Source organism: Mirounga angustirostris, unplaced genomic scaffold (genome assembly GCF_029215605.1).
Source record: "Mirounga angustirostris isolate CCGP_5_RB_7025 unplaced genomic scaffold, mMirAng1.0.hap1 SCAF_3, whole genome shotgun sequence".
NCBI classification, from domain to species: domain Eukaryota; kingdom Metazoa; phylum Chordata; class Mammalia; order Carnivora; family Phocidae; genus Mirounga; species Mirounga angustirostris.
The window spans coordinates 17,001,935-17,024,534 of record NW_026991711.1 but is presented as its reverse complement, the minus strand read 5'-3'; the positions used below and the strand labels follow the sequence as shown (position 1 = coordinate 17,024,534).

Sequence of the window (22,600 nt, the reverse complement as noted above, 5' to 3'; positions counted from 1 at the left end):
CTTTGTGTTTCAGTAGGTCATAAATTGTTGCTCATATTTAGAGAAACAATTGGAATTGCGTGGTCCTTTCAGTCCACAAAAGCATAGTTTAATACCACGTATGTTAATGACTTAAAATATTTCGTCTTTCTAGATTACTTACTTAAGTCATTAAAGGAAACGTTTCGGATCAGTACGAAGGATGTGAAGGGAGTGAGAAAACAGAACCGCTTCCTTTTCCCCCTTTTTCTTCTACCCAGTAGCAAGAGATCCAGTCCAGGTTTTGCCTTTGACTCTGCCTCTGAATTTCGGCTGTGCCCAGTGTAGCACGTTTCTCTCTCTCCCCTCCTTTCTCCTTCCCTCTAGCCTCCGGTGTCTGTCTCCGGGATTTCTCTCTCCCTATTTCAGGAGGACTCTCACAGGCTCCTTCAGCCTGTGTGAAGCGGGGGTTTCCCCTGGATCCCGTTTATCCCCGACACATACCTCCACGCACACGCGTCCCCAAGAACCCGCGCTCGCCCCGACACGCACTCGCACTCGCCTGTCCACCTCCCTCCCCGGGAGCGCCGGCGCGCGTTCCCACCTTCGCCGCACGCTCGGGCGAGCCGAGCTCGCAGCGCTCCTCGATTCTGCGGCTCGGAAGTCGGATCGCGGCTCTGAACCCCCGTGGTGGTTTTTTAAACATTTCTTTGCCTCCTCTCCCTCGTTTTTTATTGCACCGTTTTCGACCTGGGGGGCTAGAGGAGCAAGGCGGCTGCTTCCCCAGCCAGCCCTGGTCGGCTTGCCATCCTCCATCTGGCTTATAAAAGTTTGCAGAGCGCAGTCCAGAGGGCTGCGCTGCTCGTCCCCTCGGCTGGCGGAAGGGGGTGACGCTGGGCAGCGGCGAGGAGCGCGCCGCTGGCTCTGGCGGGCTTTCGGCTCGAGGGGCGAGGTGAAGAGCGCACGGGCCCTGGGGTTTGCCGAGCTGGATCTGCACGCTGCACCATGCCTTCTTGGATCGGGGCTGTGATTCTTCCCCTCTCCGGGCTGCTGCTGTCCCTCCCAGCCGGGGCGGAGGTGAAGGCTCGGAGCTGCGGCGAGGTCCGCCAGGCGTACGGTGCCAAGGGATTCAGCCTGGCGGACATCCCCTACCAGGAGATCGCAGGTAAGCGCGGGCGCGCGGCCCCGTAGGCTGCAGCCCTCGGCGGCCGTCCGGCGCCCTCCTTCTTCCCCCTGTCGCTGAGTTGTTGGGCGTTCACTTTCTGTCAGGGCTCTCCCGGGCGCCGGCGGATGCTCCGGCGGCCGCTCCCGCGGGGAAGGTGTGCGTCTCAGCCGCCTCATTGTGTGCACACGCGGGAGCGCCCGCCCTCGGCGCTGGCGCCCTTGCGCCCCCTTCGCTGTGGGCTCGGGCAGGGCGGGCCGGGGAGCCCGGGACACCCGGGGGCGGTCGCGGCGCGAGGGCAGGTCGCCGAGCGGGGCGCCCACCCCGCGGCTCTCGCTCAGGCAAACTTGGAAGAACTGCGGCCGCAGTTCGCCCAGCGCCACAGTCTGAGTGGCGCCTTCCCCACTCCCGCCCTCGCGCCGGCGGGGGCGGTGGAGAGACGCGGGGGGCTCCCCTCGCCGCTCGCTCCGCGGCCCGGACCCTCCCGGGAGGCAGAGCGCGCGGCGCCCGGGCAGGGGGCCGGCGAGGCGGGGCGACACCACCGGGGGGGACCCGGCCTTCGGACGTCTGCAGTTCCCGGCCGGTTTGGGGAGTTCACGGGCTGCCAGTTTCGGGCTTGGGGCGGGCTTTCGCGTTACGGGTCCTCAGTGCTTTCCCGATTGCGGTTGGTCGCTCGCGGTTCGGGGGACACCCCCGGCACCCGGCGCGGCGCCCGGGCCTGAGCGTGATCTCGCCCGCCCGCCTGTTCTCAGAAGCTGCGCCAACTTAAGCGGGTGGCTCGCTAGTGGGTTTGTCCCGGCGTCCCCGGGCCCCGCGTGCCGGGCCACGAGCATTCCTGCCCCGAGAGCTCGAGAGCCCCCACCCCCTTTCTCGGCGCCGGTGTGTGGATAGCTCTCGGGCTGCAACAACTTGCGCAGCAGCCCGAGTGCGTGTTTTCCGGCTCTTAGCTCCAACCGAATGGGGAGCTTCTCCGGGGCGCTGTGAATGAAACGTGTCGGGGAGAGAGAACCCTGTGGCTGCGGGAGAGCACAGCTGAGGGAGGCAGAGAGAGGCCAGGAGCTGCTGCGAGGGCGCGGGCTGCTCAAAGCCGGCCGTTGAAGTCCGCGGTGACCTCCGATGGTCAAATCAAAACGCTGCATTTCACCAGCCTCTCTGCACTTCGCCAGAGCTGGTCGCCGAGTGAAAGCTTTTTGCAGATACCTTAAAACATCATGGTTTCGATATGTAATGCAGTTGCTGTTTTATTACGGTTGATCTACAGACTCTGCAAGTGAAGGTTTTTACTTATACCGAAATGAACACATTTATAGAAATTTAGGCATGGGGGGTGGGGGGAGCCCATACACACGCTAACAGCGCCGAGCATGATACACAGGGAGCCTCTTTCAATTCTGAGCCAGACGTAGCCAGACTCTGGTGAGTCGGAGGCGGAACCTGTGGTGAATTACAAGACTACTTTTCTATCCCTGTCACTTCTTCTCCCTTTTCCAGAACTCCCTAATTTGTTAATCAGTGAATAGAGAGCTACTGCCCCCACAGCTCCTTAAGTTTCTTAACTCTCCTTCCCCTTTGTCTACTGTTATTTCATTCTTTTTAATTAATTGATAAGGATCAGCTTTGCTTTTTTCTCCTCCCCAAATCTCAGGGAATTCAACTTTTAAAGGTTTTATAGTGTGACTCACTACTTCTAGGAACTCTTTCTCCTCTAATCTGGGCTTTTTCAAATTGTATCTTTTAAACACACAGATATTTCCCAGCATGATTTCAGATATGATATCTCAGAGAAGAAAAATAGTTAAGTATTTTTAAATTGCTTCAGTACTCTTTAGTGGATTATGGGACTTTCAGGAGGCTGGACTTCATCCTTAGCTTGATGTGAATCTCCTTAATATCAAAATGAAGGTTTTCAGGATAAATAATTTCTGTACTCACCATTTACCTTCCTGAAAACATTTCCAGTGGTTAAAATAAATCCTTTAGATTTTTAACTACAGGGTTCCCCACCCTTTTCCCTCCACCTCTTGACAATTACAGTGTTCACTAATTAGCTGTTAAGTTCTAAAACCTGCACTTCTGTTAAAATCACTTTCTAGGACTAAGGGTACTGTTGACTTTGTCTTAACCCTGGTGTGCTTTGATGCTGGTGGAAATGATCAAGATACAGGTCACTGTGGGGTCAGAGGCACATCTGATAGGGAAACAAATGAAGTAAAAGGTAATTTTGTGTATATATATATATATATATATTTATGTGTATATGTATAATTTTTTTAAAGTGAACTATTTAATGCTACATGTTGTTGGAATAATCGCTTAGGAAAGCTGTCCCATTATTAAATGAAAACACTCATATGCCCTTCCCTAGTTCCTGATACTATTTACATTTCATTATCTAGTATATGGTGGTTATCCTTTCTTTAAACTCCTTTTGCATCCTTTGCCTTGTTTGGATTTTTAATGGTTTGCTTGAGAAATGGCGTATGCCATCAGTCTGCCAGGGAACATGAATTTTAAAGCAACTGCTGTTCATAATTTAGATTCATGAGAGCTGTTTCTAATTGAAAGATATTTGCAGGTAGCTTGCCTGGTAAAATAACTGAGAAGTAATAAGGACATTATGTTTCATCATGACATTATTAAAGTTTTCCTCAGAACTCACAATTGTGAAATAGTGTTGCCCTTTCCTATTCTAGGATAAAAGGGAGTTCTTCAAACTCAATAGATGAGGGGCTGTGATGGGTAATATATGAAGTTATGCTCTCAGAGAGTGCTTGGGAGGCCTTTAAGGGGCAGGTTGCACCATTAATCTTCACTCAGCCCTGATCTTAAGCCGTCCCAGGCAGCTCAGATAGACTATCCGTCCTTGTTTGAAAGATCTCCAAAGAAGACCCAGGAGCCCCACTCAGCCATCCATTCTAATACTTAGTAATTCTTGTGGTATCAAAATGTTTCCAGATAACTAGCCCAAAGCCTTCCCAGTGTGCTTACTTATTTTCTTCTGTTCTATCTTCTGGGAAGATACTGAGCAGTGGATCATCAAGTTCTTTGTTAGGAATGTTATTTTGATCAAAGGTAGGTATGAAACATTCCAGTCTTTTCTTTGAGCATCCATAATATTATCTCATTTTCCAACCCAACTCATCTTGATGGCTCTAAACTTCTAAAAGAACTCAACAACTGAAAAGAGTATCTGCTTGAAAGACTGGGCAATTCAGAGAATGTTGTTTTATGCTTACTGTGTCACTATGCCTTGAGCCTCCTTGGAGTCATTAATTATAACTCCTTGTAGCTGACTAATGGTGACTTATTGGCCTTCATGCCCACGTTTTTTCATTAGTTATCTAATTCAGCTGTATTTAACAATCCCTTATTTGGAAATTACTGCAGGCCGAGCACCTGTTTAAAAACATTACCTGCTTCTAAAACATTAGATACTGCCTTATTCACTCCTTTTAATAATTTTGTAGATACCATCATAATCCCCATTTTATAGATGAAAAGACTGAGCAGCAGAGAGACTCAAATAGTTAACTTGCCCAAGGATGACTCAGCTAGAAAGTGGTGAGGCTAGAATTCCAACTCAGGAGTTCTGACTCCAGGTACCAGAGTCCTAGACTTAATCCTGTCTCCTGCCATTCTGTATTTGTTGAATGAATGCGTGCAAAATCAATTCTTTCTTCATCTACTAGGTACCTAGCCTGGTATTATCAATTACCATATGTATTCCCTCACAGTTTGTGCTGAATATTTTTCTATTTACTTGCAACATCTATAATTTTTCAAAATCACTTTGAAATTTATGTTCTCAGGAATTAGCCATGCTACCATCACTAAATTGATCATGTATTTATGTGTTTTCCCGATTTTTTTTTTATTGTACCTCTGTAGCTATATAAAAGATGGAAACTAAAGAATACGTATTGGTATTTTTCAGTATACCAGGCCTGCATGAATAATGGTTAGTGCAACAAAATTTGCTATAGGAAGTTATCATAGGGGTAGAGGGAGGAGGGAATTTATCTTCATAGATTAGGAAAAAATATAATTGTTTTCGCAGTATTTGTCCCTTTTTGTGTCTCAGGTGTTTTGAGAGCTGGGCTACAGGTGGATATTAAAGCATTAAGCTCTTTCCCATCTCTTGAATATGAATTTATCTCTAAAAATACTCTAAAAATCTATCCCAAAATCAAATTAAGAAAATATTCTCTTCTACTGTGCTGATATACTAGTGACTTTTTTCAGTCCTTCTTTATTGCTTTCAAATTTCAGGATATGTAATGCTTCATTTTACCTGATCTTTGTCCAACAGTCCTTTCCTTTCTTTGGTGGGTTTCCCAAGAAACCTGTCCTCCCTCCCTCTGTTCCCTCAGCAAACTGACTTATTTAATACATTCACCATTAACACAAGTTTTTTTATCAGTTTGTACGTAGCTATTACATTAACATAAACAGAAAAACAGTGTTTGGTAACTCTTACTCTTTTATAGACACGTTAAATATCCTACTTTGAAAAATTATTTAATTTCCATTTAACTGCTTCAAAGATTTCTGATTTCTTTGCCCTCTCTTGAGTTAGCTGATGTCTTTAAAATCCTTTTGAAGAACAGTGTGAGAGGTATAAATGAGTTAGCTGAACTTCATTTTTTTTTTTTTTTTATGATTTGTCCAGTCACTAGATTTCTAAAAGAATCCCATTAATTCCAGGTATCAAGGCAATCTAAAATCTGGGCTATTAGGAGTGCCACTTGTTAAACTCTTGATTTCAGAATTGATTTTAGAATGATCCTTGCAAACAGAGCTATCTTAGCTGATTTAATTAGAGGGTAATATGTCATCATTGAGAACAAGAGTTCATTTGACTTGACTTTTTTACATAAAACTCCCATCTTTTAACTGTGCCACATGGTAATTGCTGGTGAGTAGAAATGTAGGCGCTATCAAAAGTGATTTAAAATATACAGCATTATGTCCTTTAAAGTATTATAATATAAACATTGTGTCATAATTTATGTAAGAGTGTGACTAATGTCCTTTTACAATTATGGCTGAGTTTTATGAACACTTACAAAATACAAAATTATTGAGTCCTTTAAACCAAATGACCTACAATTCAGTCACTAGATTAGTATAGAAATATGAGTTTAGGATAGAAATTGTATTAAGGGAATTGTTGATAAAATTGTTTATTAGCTTAAAGCCTACCAAAGTAACGTCTTTAAGACTGCTTTTTCCCCCTTAATTCACATCTCTCAAAAGACTTCTAGCAAGGCCAGTTGTCTTGACAGTTTAAACAGAATACTGAATATTCTTTTAAACTTGGTGCTTATATCTCTTTGCAGACCAAATTCTGCTCTATTAAATTCTTTAGCTGGCACATAATTCTACTTTAAGTGGTTTCATAGACTTCTTCAGTATTAATCAGTTTTCAGTTATTTACATGATACTCTTTGAAAGTGTAACTGACTCGCTGGGATGCCATATCTGTAAATAAAAGGTTTCATAGCACTAAGTCTTGGGTAAAGGTTTAAAATTCTAATAATCCTGAATGGAAGTACTTAAGAGTTTTTAATAACCTTGGATGAAAAATATTTTTTAAACAAATGTACCAAAGAAAAATAGAAATTTGATTCCATGTTTAAACATTATCCAGGCTACTGATTTATTTTTATATTTCATTCTCTATTTCCTTTAGGTGTTTTTTTTTTTTCCATTCATCCAATAAATATTTCTTGTATACCTATGATGTGTAATTCACTTTGCTAGGTGCTATGTATAGGGCCTCTGGATTTTAATCCCAGCAGGGAAGCAGAAATTAAGGGCACCATTTACAATGAATGGCTGAGATTATGAAAAGCCACGAAAGCATTTAATAGGAGCATCTGATCTCATCACAACATCTGGGAATGCTTCCTTGAGGAAGAGCAATGAGCAATAGGCTCTGAAGCATGAGTACGTGGTTAGTACTGTATGGTTAGAAGACCCTGAAAGCATGAGAAGACTTTTAGAACCTGGGGAAAACAGCGGTGAATGGAAGCCCCATGAGACTACGGGAGAGCCTGTGGGCCAGGTTAATACACTGTCTAAAGATGGCCCATGCATGTTGGGCTTATGTGGTTTACCTTTTCACTGCAAGTATGGACCCCTAGCTCTAAATTAACCTGCGGGTGCTAAACTCAAGTTTTTAAACATCCGGTCGTTTTAAACATAGCCCAAAGAAAATAGACTTTTAACCATTTAAAGCCTGTCTCTTTTGTGTACCCTGCAAAACTGCATAAGGCCTGCTGGTCATTTATAGGCTGAATCTGGGACCTAAAAAACTCCCAAGTTGCTGCCCTCTCCACCCTGTGGCTGAGCAGCATAGCCTAGATACTTAGTTCCCCTCCCCTCTCCGGGGAGTTCCCTGAACCTCCTCCCCTTCTGGTCCTGGCTCCTCTGTTATGTCTGTCAGACCTCAAGCAATGAGGGACTTCCCCTCCCATGCAACCTGTCAAGTGCCATCAAATTAAAGCTCTCTGTGTCCTGCTGCCACCTCCTGGTCCTGTCTCTTGCCTTAACAGCCCTGAACTCCCTGGAGCTCCTGCAGTGACCTTGGTTGGCCTTCAGCCTCCAGCAGTGAGAAGCTATTGAAGAAGTGTTCCAATCAGGATCGGACTTGATTTGAAATGTTACTTTGGTGGCTCTGTAGAGAATGGATTGCAGGGGCGTGAAAGCAGATACAGAAACAGGAGGAGATGGTAGCTTGAACTAGAGTGGTGACTGGAAAGGGAATGAAGTAGAAAGCAAGAAATACTTAGGAGCTAACTGAAATAAGTCAGACTGAGAAAGACAAATACCAAATACTGTGGGATGTCACTTACATGCAGCATCTAAAAACCAAAATGAACAAACAATACAGAATGCAGATTCATAGATGCAGAAGACAGATTGATAGTCGCCACAAGGCGGGGGGGGGGGGGTGGGATTCTATGGTAAAGGGGATGGAGCAGTACAAATATATATTATAAAATAAGTCATGGGGATGTAATATAGTGCATGGGGAGTATAGTCAAGAATATTATATTAACTTTGCATGGTGATGGATGGTAACTAGACTTATTGAGGTGATCATTTTTGCAATGTATACACAGGTCAAATCAGTGTGTTGTGCACCGGAAACTAATACAATAGTGTAGGCCAATTATACTTCAATTAAAAAAAGAAATATTTAGGAGGTAAAATTGATACAACCAACAGACTACAAGTCAATCAAAAGTGAATCACTGAACATCTACCATGACTATGAACTGGCATCTGTGTACGTGAAAGAGAGGGAGAGATTGAGAGAGAGAATCAAGCATCCCAGAAACATTCATTGAGTTTACAAGGCCATGTAAATAACTATGACATAGTTATGTGTGCTTTTCAGTGGAGACGAAACTCAATATCATAGAGCCAGCATGGCATTGTTAAGAGTATCAATGTGGCTGAGAGAAAGGGATTTCCCAGATAGGGTAGCGTGAGATGTTAACTCTCAGAAAGTAAAGAGTTATCAAAATATATGTAATCAGCTGTGCCATTTTGAAACTTAAGTCTAAGTTTTTGTCCTATGGCAGTGTTAAAAAAAACCCTAAGATTTTTACCAAGATGAAGAATTAATTAAATTGTTACTTCAACATTTCCTAATACTTAAACAATGCTATGTCCATGGCTTAAGGACCAGATTCATCATTACTGGTTGTAATGATAGGAGTCAAAAAAGGAAGAGACTTAGGGCGCCTGGGTGGCTCAGTTGGTTAAGCGACTGCCTTGGGCTCAGGTCATGATCCTGGAGTCCTGGGATCGAGTCCCGCATCGGGCTCCCTGCTCGGCAGGGAGTCTGCTTCTCCCTCTGACCCTCCTCCCTCTCATGCTCTCTGTCTCTCATTCTCTCTGTCTCAAATAAATAAATAAAATCTTTAAAAAAAAAAAAAAGGGAGAGACTTAGACCTTGCCGAAAGGAAGAGGTAAAATTTAACTGGGAGTATATTATTCAGGGATCTCGAATACAATCAAAGCAATAGGATATATACATACAGGTATATATATGAGGAGATTTATTATAGGAGTTGGCTTTGGAGGTTATGGAGGCTGAGAAACCCCATGATCTGCCATATGCTGGCTGGAGACCTAGGAGAGTAGAGGTGTAATTCAGTCTGACGCTGAAGGCCTTAAGTGGGGTGGGATACTGGTATAAGTCTCAAGACTCCGAGGCTAGAGAACCAGGAGCTCTCATGTCCCAGTGTAGGAACACATAGATGTCCAAGCTAAAGAAGAGAGAGAGAGAGAGAGAGAATTTGTTCTTCCTCCACCTTTTTGTTCTATCTGGGCCTGGATGGATTGGATGATGTTCCCTTACACTGGTCACTCCTGCTACTAAATCAAATGCTAATCTCTTCCAGAAACATCCTCACAGATGCACCCACAAATAATGTTTTACCAGCTATCTGGGTATCCCTTAGGTAGGTCAAACTGACATAGAATTAACCATCACAGGGACATTGAATGATGGGTAGCATTTGACAAACAGCCATGAAAGAAGAAGGCATTTGGGGTTAAATTTGAAGCAAAGTAGTACATGTGGAGGATACTACAGAAAGGGATCAATTAAGAATTTGTGAGACATAAATATTGAACAAATACGGTGGGGTTGTATTTTTTGATGGACCTTGAAAACCCTTGGTTTTATGTGGCAGGAAGTAGGTCATCATCCTAGGTTCTTAGCAGTGAAGTGACAAGATGAAAGTATTGATTTTGATGGGTCAAGCACTATAATCAGGATGGAATAGAGAGGAGATCATTAACGTCCCAGGGGAAGGGAAGGAGGATAGCCAGGGGGCTGATTGAGATACTAAAGCATGAGATGCCAAGGGCCAATATGAGGTTAAGAGGTGAGAAGAGGGGTGAATGAGGTCATCAGAGAAGAGGCAACATTAAATAGCAAAAAAAAAACCAAAAAACCCCCAAAAACCTTAAAAAACTTAAAAAACTTTACTCTGCTACTTAGAAGTTCCAATAAAAAGGGTTTCAAGAAGACAAGCCATTGAAACACTTGCCTGAAATCACCTGTGTCATTTAAGATACTTTTGGCAGCCGTCACAGAAAATCCTGAATTGGCTGGCGTACCCATTCAGGGAAAACCATCATTTCACCTAAGTTCCAACCCAGAACAGCTTACGATGGAGGAAAGTGGGAAGTTAACACTATCACCAGGCTCCATTATGGAAGCAAGATGGCTGCTGGAGTACTAAGAGTCAAAGCCTCATTATGATGTCCAGAGGCACACAGTGGGGCTGTTGCTAACCATGTGTGTCTCCTCATTGTTGAGACAGACTAACTGTCGGAAGCCCCCCAGCAGATTTACCCACCTTCTCATTCCAGAATTGCTTCCTGTGCCCATGCCCTGAAGAGAAAGGAAAAGGGCCATAGCTGTTGACTTGGACTAGTCATGGTTACTCCCTCACACAGGGACTGATGTCTTCCTTCCTTAAGTATATGGCCACTGAATTGCTTGGCCATCTTCATAAGAATCCCCAGGAATTGAGGAGTAATGGAGAAATTCAAAGTAACTACTCAGATTGAATTATTAGGTAGTTGGCATTTTTGCTTATTAAGTCCAGTGTTCTCAACTCTGGCCAGCAGTGAGCTGACACATAGCAATTGGCTTTCAGGAGGGTAGGGTGCGGGGAGACCTGATTTGTAGCATTTGCCAGTTTCTGTGGTATAGAAATGTTCCCACCATGACAGATTTCAAGCTACTAACAGTTGAACAACCAGCTGACAAAATTCCTGAAAATTTACCTGTTGGCTCTTTTGAGTTGGAAAGAGCCAGGGCTATCCAGGAGTCATGTGAGATACTAAAAAACAATACTTATACTTGGGTTCCATCTTTAAATACTCTGATTTAATTGATCTGAGGCAGGGCACTCTTTTTCCTGTCTTCCTCACTCCCTTCTTCCCTTTCTTTCTTTTTCAGTTTTCCCAAGTATTTCTGATGTGCATCTGGGGAAGGGGACCAGTTAGCTAAAGCTATGCTTCATAAACTTGATCCTGCATCAGAATTACTGGAGGGCTTGTTAAACACAAATACCTGGACCCCACCCCCAAAGGCTTTGATTTAGTCATTCCTGGGTGGGGTCTGTAATTTGCAGGGCTTTATTTGTTTTTGTTTTTGTTTTTTAACAAGTTCCCAGGTGATGCTGATGCTGTTGGTCCAGGCACCATCTCTTGAGTCTCTGGGTGTATTCACTGTGGTTTTAAATACGGTTTTTTGTCAGGGTGGACAGTAAAATTTGGGCAATGATTTCTGTTATTTCTCATCTTGATCATAGGTAAGAATCCTAACCGAGAAAGTGCCTCTATTTCAAATTTTTCACCCCCCTCCTCCCCCTCCCCATCGCCTCTGCTTTCTTTCAAATGCTTACTTTGGCCACTAGGGGGACTAAGGGAAAGAGAGTGATTGGATCAGTTCAATCTGTAAGTATCTCTGTGTGGAACAAAAGGGACCCAAATCAGTGGCAAGCACACAGCTGCATGAGTTGGAGAGAACTTCAGCATTGCTTTAAAGGAAACTGGGAAATGTTTTCCGTTTCTTTTTCTACAGGATCTTTATTATTCTTTGTTAATATGGCAGGCTTTCTTTGGGTATGTGACTTGTTTTGGGGAGTCCTATTTAGAACATTTCTGGTGAAGAGCATGCCATCTTCCTACTCCCCCCTTTGAGCTGTTTTTCCGGCACTAGTCTCCCAAATGCAGATCTAGCCATTTTTTTCCTGACCTCTAGACTCCTATGCAAGGAGACTACATTTAGAGCTGGTCAGTCTTCATTTTATACACATTTAATTAAGGATGTAGCATAATACATTCAGGGCATGCACACCTGTGTTCTGTAGGCTTGATCAGCTCGTGTGTTTGCTCCTTATTACAGTTCTTGGATTTCTTGAGAAATTGGCTTCCTCTCTTTGTGCCCCCAGGACAGTGGAGATTAACAAGGGCCACTGCTCCTCAGCTGAATATCAGGGAACTAGAGGTGTTTCCTCTTAAGGTTGCAGTGAGGTTGAGACAAATATTTTCTTTGCAAAGAAAGCACTTTGAGGTCTTCTTTTTAAAAAAGATGAATACTTTTCAATTTGTATTTTCTTAATGGGTCAGCATAGCTCAAAGTCAATAGAGTTTTTGAAATGAACTTGAAAAAAGCCACTATCCTTTTAGATATTATAGATATTTAAAAATGAAAGGCCTTAGCTTTTTCCTGAAAAAGTTGGAAAATACTTTAAACATACTCTGGCTGTTTGCTTATCCTATTTTCCTCTAAATCCCAATGATTGGGAGTTTTTAGAGCTTAAAAAATGGTAAAATTTAAAATAGCTGACATCTTTTTCCTTTTTTTACAGTAAAAGGTTTAACAAATGTTTTCGAAGAGTTTAAATGATCTTTGATACACTGGGAACTCAATTTGGAAAATAAGAATTTGTAATTCTGAAGTATTGGTAATTTGGAGATGTAGGATTCCTGAACATTCCTACTTAATCTATTACAACTTCTCCTCTAGCTATATATTTACGCTGAACTTAGGTAACATAGTTTACTGTTACTTTTATATTATCAAGTGCTAATGTGTGAAAGGCTTTTATTGTGCTTTTACTACTCATTTGATTATGTGGTATCTTATTTAATATTCTTTCATAGACTTGGGGGTATTTAGACATCATGAGATCAAGTACTATGTTAAAAGCTTAGGCCAGTCTTTTTATATGACTGCAATAAAGAATATATTCATTTCACTTATATTACCACATGGCTCTCATAAAAGGTCAGTTTCAATTGAATATAAAATAGGTTACAAATGGCAAATCTTATGTCATCAACAACAAAATTATTATGAATCATTCCTTTTCAATTGCTGTTTCCCCTCTTAAAAAAAGTGACTTGAGGATTTCTTAAAATCAGAGATCCTCATGATATGTTTTGTACAATAGACATAAAAATTATATAAATTCTTTTTTCTCACTTGAGTCAAGAAGATATGTATAGAGTAATCACACCAAAATTCCAGTTGAAACAGCAAGTCAGGTGCATCAGAGTTTCACAACAAAAAAGCCATATAATTGTACTTTTTCATTTTGTTGTCATATTAATTTACCAAATTAATTTTGAGTCAATGTCTCAGCCTGGATTATTGATGAGTAATATTATGGGAAGTTACATGCATAAATGTAAGTTGATTGCTATGATTTAAGAGTGGCAGTTTATTCTTACCCAGAACACGCTCAGTAAATTATAGGAAGGTTTTCGGCTTAACAAAGGGTTGAGTATATATAAAAATGTAGGTTGCAATGATCTTAATTCCAGGTGGTAACTAAGGTTGCGTTTTGTAAGCGGAATGACAAATTCCTGTAGCTGAAAAACCTATAATGCATTTTAAAGGGAATTTTAACCTTTCTATCCATGAGTTTGTAAAGTACAACTCTTGACAAACCATCGTTTTACCTCCGAAATATTTATTTTCAAAAGTTATGACCTTGTATTTGAAAAAAAAAGTTTATAAATGCCCTATGTTCTGAAAGGCTTTGAAACAGTATTATTTGGAAAAAAAAAAAAAAAGAGCCTCACTCACAACTACTATAATCAGGGAAAATAGAAAAGATGGAATACACATCAGCCAGAGCAGCCTCCTCTCCATTGCATATTTCCTAAAGCCATCTTCATTCAGGGTGACGGTTCCGATTTTAACCTAATTAAGCATCAGAGAGAACCAGGGTCCTCAGAGATGAGCCTGAAGGTTCCTAGAAGTCCCATGCTGCTCCCTCCCTCCCAGGCGCTGCCGGGGAGCCGCTGTCGGGACTTCTGGAAGGTTCCAGGGATGCCCAGAAGGAGGCTCTGCTGTGTAGCGCCAACCCGGAGGTGTGCCATCTTCAGCCACATTTCAGCCCGGTTACTGTGGAATTGATTTTCACGGCTCCTGACAGAAGCTGTTTTCAGCCCTTGAAAAGGCAGTAGCTGGGGCTGATACTCCTAAACACAAACAGCAGATTGCTCCATGGCTTTCATAGCCTTCGAGGTCTGTTACCTTAAGGTTCTAATGGCCTTTTAACAGTGTTTCCAGCTGAGCAGCAGATGTAAAGGATACCGAACATTGAAAGCAGTGTTCTTTTTTTTTCCTCCTCTCTGAAAGAATCATTTTTTTACAGATATTGTACTAACACCATATCCTAGGAACTATTCAACGGCATGTTAGATTTGAAACTCGGAACCAAACCTCAGATAAAGTATTGTCAGCGCCATACGTCTGCCCCCTCACTGGGCTGTGTGTCCAGTGTTACCGCCCATCAGATCCTGTCACCAGTAGTGGGGGCCCATTTGATAGTATCTCGTCAGGGAAAAAAATAATTAATGGAGCACCACAAAGCCTCTGAAGGTCCTTGTACTTACGTTAAGTCAATTCATTTTCATCCTAAACATTGCAGTGTGTTTTTGAAAACAATGCATTTAGCTTTAGGAATTCTATCCAGGCCACCTTTGGTTTCCCTTTCTATTGTCTTGAGCACTAGTTTTGTCTTTCTGTTGGTTAGGGTGTGATGAGATGTTTCCTGAATGGGGAGCTATGCTCTCCCTGCCCAGTGAACTTGAAGGCCTTTAAGCTTTGGTCTGGGGAAGAAGGTTAGTATTTCAGTCTTGTGGACTTTTGGGGAAAAAGTCAAACATAACCGAAGAACACTTGTCGAATTGGACGTTTTTCCATTTTAAAATACTAGAGACATACAGGAAACAAACTGAGGCTTGCTGGAGTGGAGGGGGGTGGGAGGGATGGAGTGGCTGGGTGATATGTATCGGGGAGGGTATGTGCTATGGTGAGCGCTGTGAATTGTGTAAGACTGATGAATCACAGACCTGTACCTCTGAAACAAATAATACATTATGTGTTAATAAAAAAAAATATTAGAGACATAGTATGCCTTTTGATTTTACTGAGGTCCAAGCACCGCTTGGTATTTCAACTTTCCAGTGGTAACTACACGAGGTAAGAGAAAAACAGCCATGCCAATGAGTCATCATTCCTCACGCCAGGAACTGGGCTGTTTTACAAGCTTTTGGAGGGCTCTTTAGGAAGTATGTGAGCTGCCACCATTTTCTTCCCCCAAAGTTGAAAATATACATACGTGGAAACTCTGATGTGAACAAACGATGTGAATAGACAAGCAATTTCTTTCCTTCTTGTTTTCTTCCTCTTTATCCTCCTACTCCCTCTCTTCTTCACACACATAACCGCTGGGGGAAAAAATAATTAGTGTGGTCTAGTTTAAATTTAGTGTGATCAGTTTCACTCTTCTAGGAGACACACATGTGGGCAGCCTGCTCTGGAGCTGTGGTTGAGCAGAGCCTGGCTTTGGCTCCCAGCTCTGTTACTTCGCCTCTGTTGTTTCATCTGTGAACAGGGATAATAACAGTCCCTACCAGTCATCACTGTGATTGTAGTAAATGAATAAACCGTTATAAAGCTCTTACAGTAGTGACCGGCATACGATGAAGGCTGTATACAGTTTTGAAGCCAATCAATCTCTTGATGAGGGTAGGGAGAAACAAGGGGAGAAAGGGAAAGAGTGAGTTTCCTGGGGCTCCTCCCGGCTGCCGGGCTTAGCTCGCCTGCTCTGTGAATGTCTGCGGTTGGTGTACTTTGTGATCTGCTCTTGTGCAACTTGGGAAGAAACTGGTAGTCCCCTTTCCTGGAGTACTCACCCTGACAGTGGTCTTTTCTGGCCCTGTAGGCCTCGAGAATCACTGGCTTGTTCTTCACCTGGCCTCTGGTCCCCCTGTAGCTTTGATCACCTGCTGTGGTGGGAGCACGAGAAGCCTTCTGGTCTGCAACTCAACCGCATTCTGAATCCATCCAGGAGCGCTCTGGAGACCACTGGGCCAGACTTGGGCCCGCTAGGTGTGGGTGTAGCCCTCTCTCTGAACATCTTTGCCTCCAAGTTTAAGGTCATTGCCAAAAGCCCGCCAGGCAATCTTTTTACAGATTCCAAAACAGATTTTGGGCTAGAAATCCCTCTTCCCTTTGGCTTTCCCGTATTGATGCAAAGCTCAGAGAGGAGAAACTGGGAAGTGTGGGGAGCCTCCCTGTGCCTCCCTCCTTCATACAGACCCTTGGGGAGCATGGATGGGTTTGCCATCTTTTGTCTTCCCAGCTGGACCTCAAGCCCTTCCTCCAGGTTTGAGGACTTGTCTCTTAAAGAGATCAGGTAACAGACACCCATGGCTTTGGAGGGGGAAGTCTGTAAGAAGACAATAAATTAAGAGGCAAACAAAACTGAATCAGTGAAAGATTTGCAGAATATTATCCTCATTATATAGGCAATATGGAGACTTCTGAAGAATCTCTCAAACATCTAGTGAATTGGGAATAACATAAATTCTTTGTTTATGTGGGAATCTTTGGGCTTTCTGGCAGATGGTGTCGTATAGGAGCAAAAGGACTAATTCCTTGTTTTGTGCTTACTAATTGGTTATTTTGAAGTTTTCTTTACCTCCTTGAACCTCAGTTTTCTCCTCTATATAAAAGGGCAGTACTGGGGCATCTGGGTGGCTCAGTCGTTAAGCGTCTGCCTTCGGCTCAGGTCATGGTCCCAGGGTCCTGGGATCGAGCCCCACATCAGGCTCCCTGCTCAGCGGGAAGCCTGCTTCTCCCTCTCCCACTCCCCCTGCTTGTGTTCCTGCTCTATCTCTGTCAAATAAATATATTTAAGAAATCTTAAAAAAAAAAAAGGGCAGTACCACAGCCTGACTCATGATATTGTTCTTTGTGAGGCTGAAATGGCATAATGGCGTGTGAACAGCCTGACAGAGAGAAGTCTCCAGTAAATGTTAGCTCTCCTTTTCCCAATTCCCTCCTGACACATGTTTCATGATGAGAAATCTTCCTATTTCTTATTCAGGAGAGGAGAGAAACCTGGTAGGCTGTAATCCCCACTGTAAGACTTAGTCATTTTTAATTTCCTTTTATGATAAACTTCTAAGAGAGAAGCTCTAATAGAACGTTAAAAGGTGATCTTGAAATGCTGTTAAATGTCAAAAAGCAAATCTTTTAAAAACATTCTCTTTCTTTTCTCTTTGGCCGTCTTGGAACTGACTGTGAAACTTTTCTTTCATGCTGTTCTCACAAGTTCCTGTTGTGCATCCTGTCCTCAGAATGATAGATCTGATGCGTGGCTTTGATTATTTCACTTTGCTTAACGCAAGGGTTCTCAGACTTGAGTGTACATCAGAATTACCCAGAAGGCTTGTTCAAATGTGGGCTGCCGGGTCCCCTTCTGGGAGTTTCTGATTTGGTAGATCTGAGATGGGGCCAGTGCCCAGGTGATGCTAACGCTAAAGGTAACTAGGCCACACTTTGAGAACCACTGGATTCAAGTTTAAGCCTTAAACTATCAAAAGTCAATTTAGTTCCTCAGTGGCCTGAGAATAAATACCCACCGCCTTGGTTTGACATTCAAGAACTGAAACTATCTTATTTAGTTCCAAGTGCCCTTCTAGAAATTTCTGTCTCATAAAATCTTTTTCACTCAACTTACTCTTTTTTCTGTTCTCATTTCATTCGCTAATATCATGACAATGCTTGTTCTGTCCTTCCCAATTTTCTCTACCAACTAAAATGCAGTTTAGCTCAAATCACTCTTCATGTGTTTGTCCTAAGTTACCGAGTTCCTATTTTCTCCTTCTTGCCTTGCTTGTGTAGTGTTTGTCTATTCATTTGGTAATTAACCAAATTCTGCCTTCTCCTGACTCAGAAATTGTTGTCTTGTGTCCTTTAAAATGACTCACTTAATTTTTGTTTCCCAAATTTGCCCATGTGGTATGTGGTAGCTGAGGGCACTTAAATGTATATTTGTACTTTCCAGAGCACAGTGTTTGAGCATAGTAGGTATTGAATAAATAACTGACTCCTCCCTGATTGGAAATATAAAAAGACTTTTTTTGTTTTTTTTTTGGCCAGGCTTTACTTAAAGACAACTGTAAGTAAGATCAAAATTAAATGGTGTAATATAAAGACACCCTTATATTTTCTTTGAAAGAGTGCAGCTGATAAAGTTATATTAGCCAAAGCCAGTGGAAATCAATTTGTGAAAGTATAGACCAGAGTTTATTGTGTGGAACATGCATTTTGTTGCTTTCACTTAATTTTAAAGCATACCATTTCTCTCAGTGAAGCCCCTACTGTATATAGGTATATGTCTATCAAAATGTTTTTTTTTCAAAATGTGGCATATTTTAGCTATCACTGACAGCAATTTTCAAATGTCTGAAAAGATTAGGGAAGCTAAATGTAAAGAGTACTATAAATTGCAGTGACATTTCCTGGGAGATAAAGAAATTGATAGAGAGGAAAGTTAGTTTAAAAAGTCAGGCCTAGAGATAAAGCAATCAAATTGTACCACCTTTGGAATGATCTATTTACGATGGAGGCTTTGAATAATAAATCGTGCCACCGGAATGCTCATAGGAGCCACTTGTAATTTTCTGAATTCCATTTTAAGCTGTTACCTACCCAGGCCCTCTTACTTAATGTATCAGTTCGGGTCAGTGAAGATTTATTTTTAATTACTTGGCTGAAGAACAGCACCCACAATTTCCCTGCCCTTGAGGCACATATAGAGTAGTAAAGACAGATACATAGATAGTTTCTATATGATGTGGGGAGTGGTGTGACAAAGGCGCTGGGAGCCTAGAAGAAAGCAGGTAGAGGTTGAGGGCAGGTAGGAAAGTACTCCTTTGGAGGGCGAGGGGGAGAGGCAATGAGGGCTGTCAGTCGGGGAGCAGGATGTACCTTTTTTCGACGCCACAGTGATCTATTTCTTTCTTTTTTTTTTTTTTTAAGATTTATTTATTTATTTTGAGAGAGCGAGAATGAGAGAGAGAGAGAGTACATGAGTGGCGGAGGGTCAGAGGGAGAAGCAGGCTCCTCGCTGAGCAGGGAGCCCGATGCGGGACTCGATCCCGGGACTCCAGGATCGTGACCTGAGCCGAAGGCAGTCGCTGAACCGACTGAGCCACCCAGGCGCCCCGACAATGATCTATTTCTTATATAGGATTAATTGTTGTTCCATGTAAATGGATGAACCCTAATTATATAGTAATAGGGAAGGTTAAACTCCTCTACCCTTCTAATGCAAATCCGAAGATCATGCCCTACGAACTGCCTAAGAAATGGGCAACTCTGGTTTTGCAGAATGTATCAGTTGATCTTTGTTTAAGCAAATAGAACATGTCTGTCCTTGGGAAATTGTATATAAATTCCCAAGCATGATATTTAACTCTGCATTATTTTAGCGCCCATGTTTTAATGAAATTTCCAGAGAAACATTAGGAAAATAGCTACATTAATCACACAATAATCCCTGCTAAAGGTGTAGTTTTAAATGGTGATAATCCTCTATTTCATACACAAACTTATTCCTTTGCAGACATGAACATATGATTGTGCTGTATATTTTGAAAAGTCCTAGACATCATAGCGACCCTATTAAAGTAGGTGTGATATGTGTAAGTCAGCAGATAAATATTTTGACGGTCAAAGATGACATTTGCCATAGATGGCTAAAGAGAACAGTTTGTGCTGTGAATCCCTTTTACTGACTTTCTTACAGAGATGGCGCAAGAAGTGGTTCTAGCTGGAGGAAAGGTGAAACCAAGTTAGCTTTTCTTTTCTTTTTTTTTTTTTAAAGATTTTATTTATTTGTCAGAGAGAGAGAGAGAGCACAAGCAGGGGGAGTGGGAGAGGGAGAAGCAGGCTTCCCGCGGAGCAGGGAGCCCAATGTGGGGCTCGATCCCAGGACCCTGGGACCATGACCTGAGCCGAAGGCAGACGCTTAACGACTGAGCCACCCAGGCGTCCCCAAGCTTTTCTTATATATTTGTGCATTGCCATGATTTGACTTGGTTTATTTTTTAGTTTCTCAATTTTCTATCAGGTTTGAAACTGTGAACATTTAAACTCCTGTTCTGTTGCACAGTTTGCATATGAAGATGTTTTAAGCAAGTTCTGACATGATAAAAAAAAAAAAAAATAGAGAGGGTGCCCAGATGATAACAAGCAGAAAAATTCCTCCTTTACATAAAAGACTCCGTTCTCGTTTGTAAAGCAAAATGTTCTCTTAAAAGTAACAGCTGCAAAAAAAAGCAGGAAGGCAGAACATACTCATCTAAGTTGTAAAATACGTTTTGGTAGCTCAACAGGGATTTTGCTGTTCCTGAGAAAAAACTCAAAATGTAATTTTTATTTTATTTTTTATTTATTTTATTTATTTATTTTTAAAGATTTTATTTATTTATTCATGAGAGACAGAGAGAGAGAGAAGCAGAGGGAGAAGCAGGCTCCCAAGGAGCAGGGAGCCCGATGCGGGACTCGATCCCAGGACCTTGGGATCATGACCTGAGCTGAAGGCAGACGCTTAACCGTCTGAGCCACCCAGGCGCCCCAAAATGTAATTTTTAAAATGAAGGTATTTAAAAGCATGGCACAAGGGAGCCTCATTTATGGGGCTGGTGAGTGGCCAGGATGTGGCCACTTCACTGTTCTTGCAGGAGCCCGGGTGGGCCACCTTGCACTTGGGCGGTGCACCCTATGCAGCTGGTCAGATGTATTAGCAAGTACCTGTCTTTTCCGAATGCAACAGTGGATGAAATAAGAGAATTCCAGAAACAGTTTTAACACAAAAGCAATTTTGGTTTTCATAAAGCTGATCTGTTCAAGTGAATATTTCTTTCTAAAAACAAGATTGAAAGTTTTTTTTTCCCCCCACATGGAATTGAAGCTCTGAACTTGTGTATTTCTTTAGGTGTTAAACATATCGATCTTTAGGGTTACATTGATCTTTTCCTAATAGTTGTAGCATTGAGGGTGCTGTTTGTTTTCTGAATAGTGTGCCTGATCTCTGAATGAAAGGCCTAACAGTCTGTCAGAGACCTTGAAGGGTAAGTCTTGGGACTTTGTTTCTTAGACAGAGCACCAATTTCCTAACCTGGAAAATATAAGCCTCTATACCTAATGTATAGTTTTGAGGTTGAGAAGTATGGTTGTGTGTGTGTGTGTGTGTGTGTGTGTGTGTGAGAGAGAGAGAGAGAGGGAGAGAGAGAAAGCATTCACTATTAACCACAATAATAAAGTTTTGTTAAAGACTAATAGTAAGCCTAATTTGCTAAAGTGTAATTTCAGCTGTGATAGAAAAATTTAGTTTTCTTTCTCTAAAGGAAGTTTCACTATTTCATTTGGAAAAATGGGACAGACACTAATGATGCTATGATTTAAAGGTGCTTTTCTGCGGACAAGAGAGGTCATTTTTTTCCCTAAGAAATAATGCATTTAGAAGGAATAATTCCTCCCTTCTCTGATCTCTTGCAATTTTTATTTGAGCATTTTGGTGCAGTAGTCACTTTCTAACTTTTTTACAAATGTAAAAATACATTTGATATATTTGTTTATATATTTGACATAGTTGATTACTCTCCTGTGAGTCTATAAGATCCTAGAAATTAGGGCCAGGTCTACTTTATCCTTGCATTGCCCTTAGCTCCTGGCATACAATAACATATATTGAATGTACCAAATAATGACAAAGGCTTAGGCTTTCATTTGATTCCTAGCAAACAACCTCTTATGTAGATGTTGACCAACTCATGTATGTTTTCTGTTATGAAAGGCATTCTGTATCCTACTACACATGTGCTAACTTTCAGTCATTATATTTTTACTTTTCATTTCTACAGATTTTTCTTGAGCACAGATGAGGTCAGAGTACCTGGCCCTCAATGAGTTTATACTCTAGGAGGGAACACAGTACAAGGTGTAATGTAAGGTATTACCTATGGAGACTGACACTGAGATATTCTCCACCATGCAAATTACTAACCTAAACATAACATTTATATTTAGAACTGGTCCAGCTGAACATTGTACATTATTGTTCCCACCCTAATTTTGGGGGGGAGGGAGAGACCATTTTTGCATTTTACTTGTCCTTTTGCTTCTGAAAAGAAATCAACATTGTAGAGCCATAATTTTACAATGGGTGCAATAGTCTTATTCACTGATATTTTTGAAAGGATAAAGTAGACAATCTGCTCTCTTCTCTTGCTATAACAAAAATATCAAATGATTTACCTTTCCATGTAGTTGAAGATTGCCTTTTAATCAGATGAAATGGATTCAGGATAAAGCATGGAAATTATAGTGGAGTTATTAAAAAATGGGCTTTATGTTATACCAATGAGTATATATAATAACATAGAACATTTGTTGAGCTTTCTCTGTGTTCCAAGTACTATTTTAAACTCTTTTCTTGTAAGATCTCATGTAATCCTTACAGCATCTTTTTGTCATAGGTAGTGTCTGTTCATACTTTACAGATGGGAAAACTGAGACGGAGGAAGTGCAATTAACTCATCTAAGGAAACAGACAGGGTAAGCAGATG

The 22,600-nt window shown here is 41.9% G+C and overlaps 1 protein-coding gene across 1 annotated transcript in view; it reads left to right on the top strand.

Annotated features, from left to right (window-relative positions):
* The first annotated feature begins 281 nt into the window (after window positions 1–281).
* The window catches only part of GPC6 (glypican 6), a 1,081,278-nt gene continuing 1,058,959 nt past the window's right edge, over window positions 282–22,600 (top strand). The window contains exon 1 of the mRNA XM_045869601.3: window positions 282–1,123. Within this exon, the coding sequence (XP_045725557.1) occupies window positions 964–1,123 (160 nt within the window). The 5' untranslated portion in view covers window positions 282–963. The remainder of the gene's footprint in view (window positions 1,124–22,600) is intronic.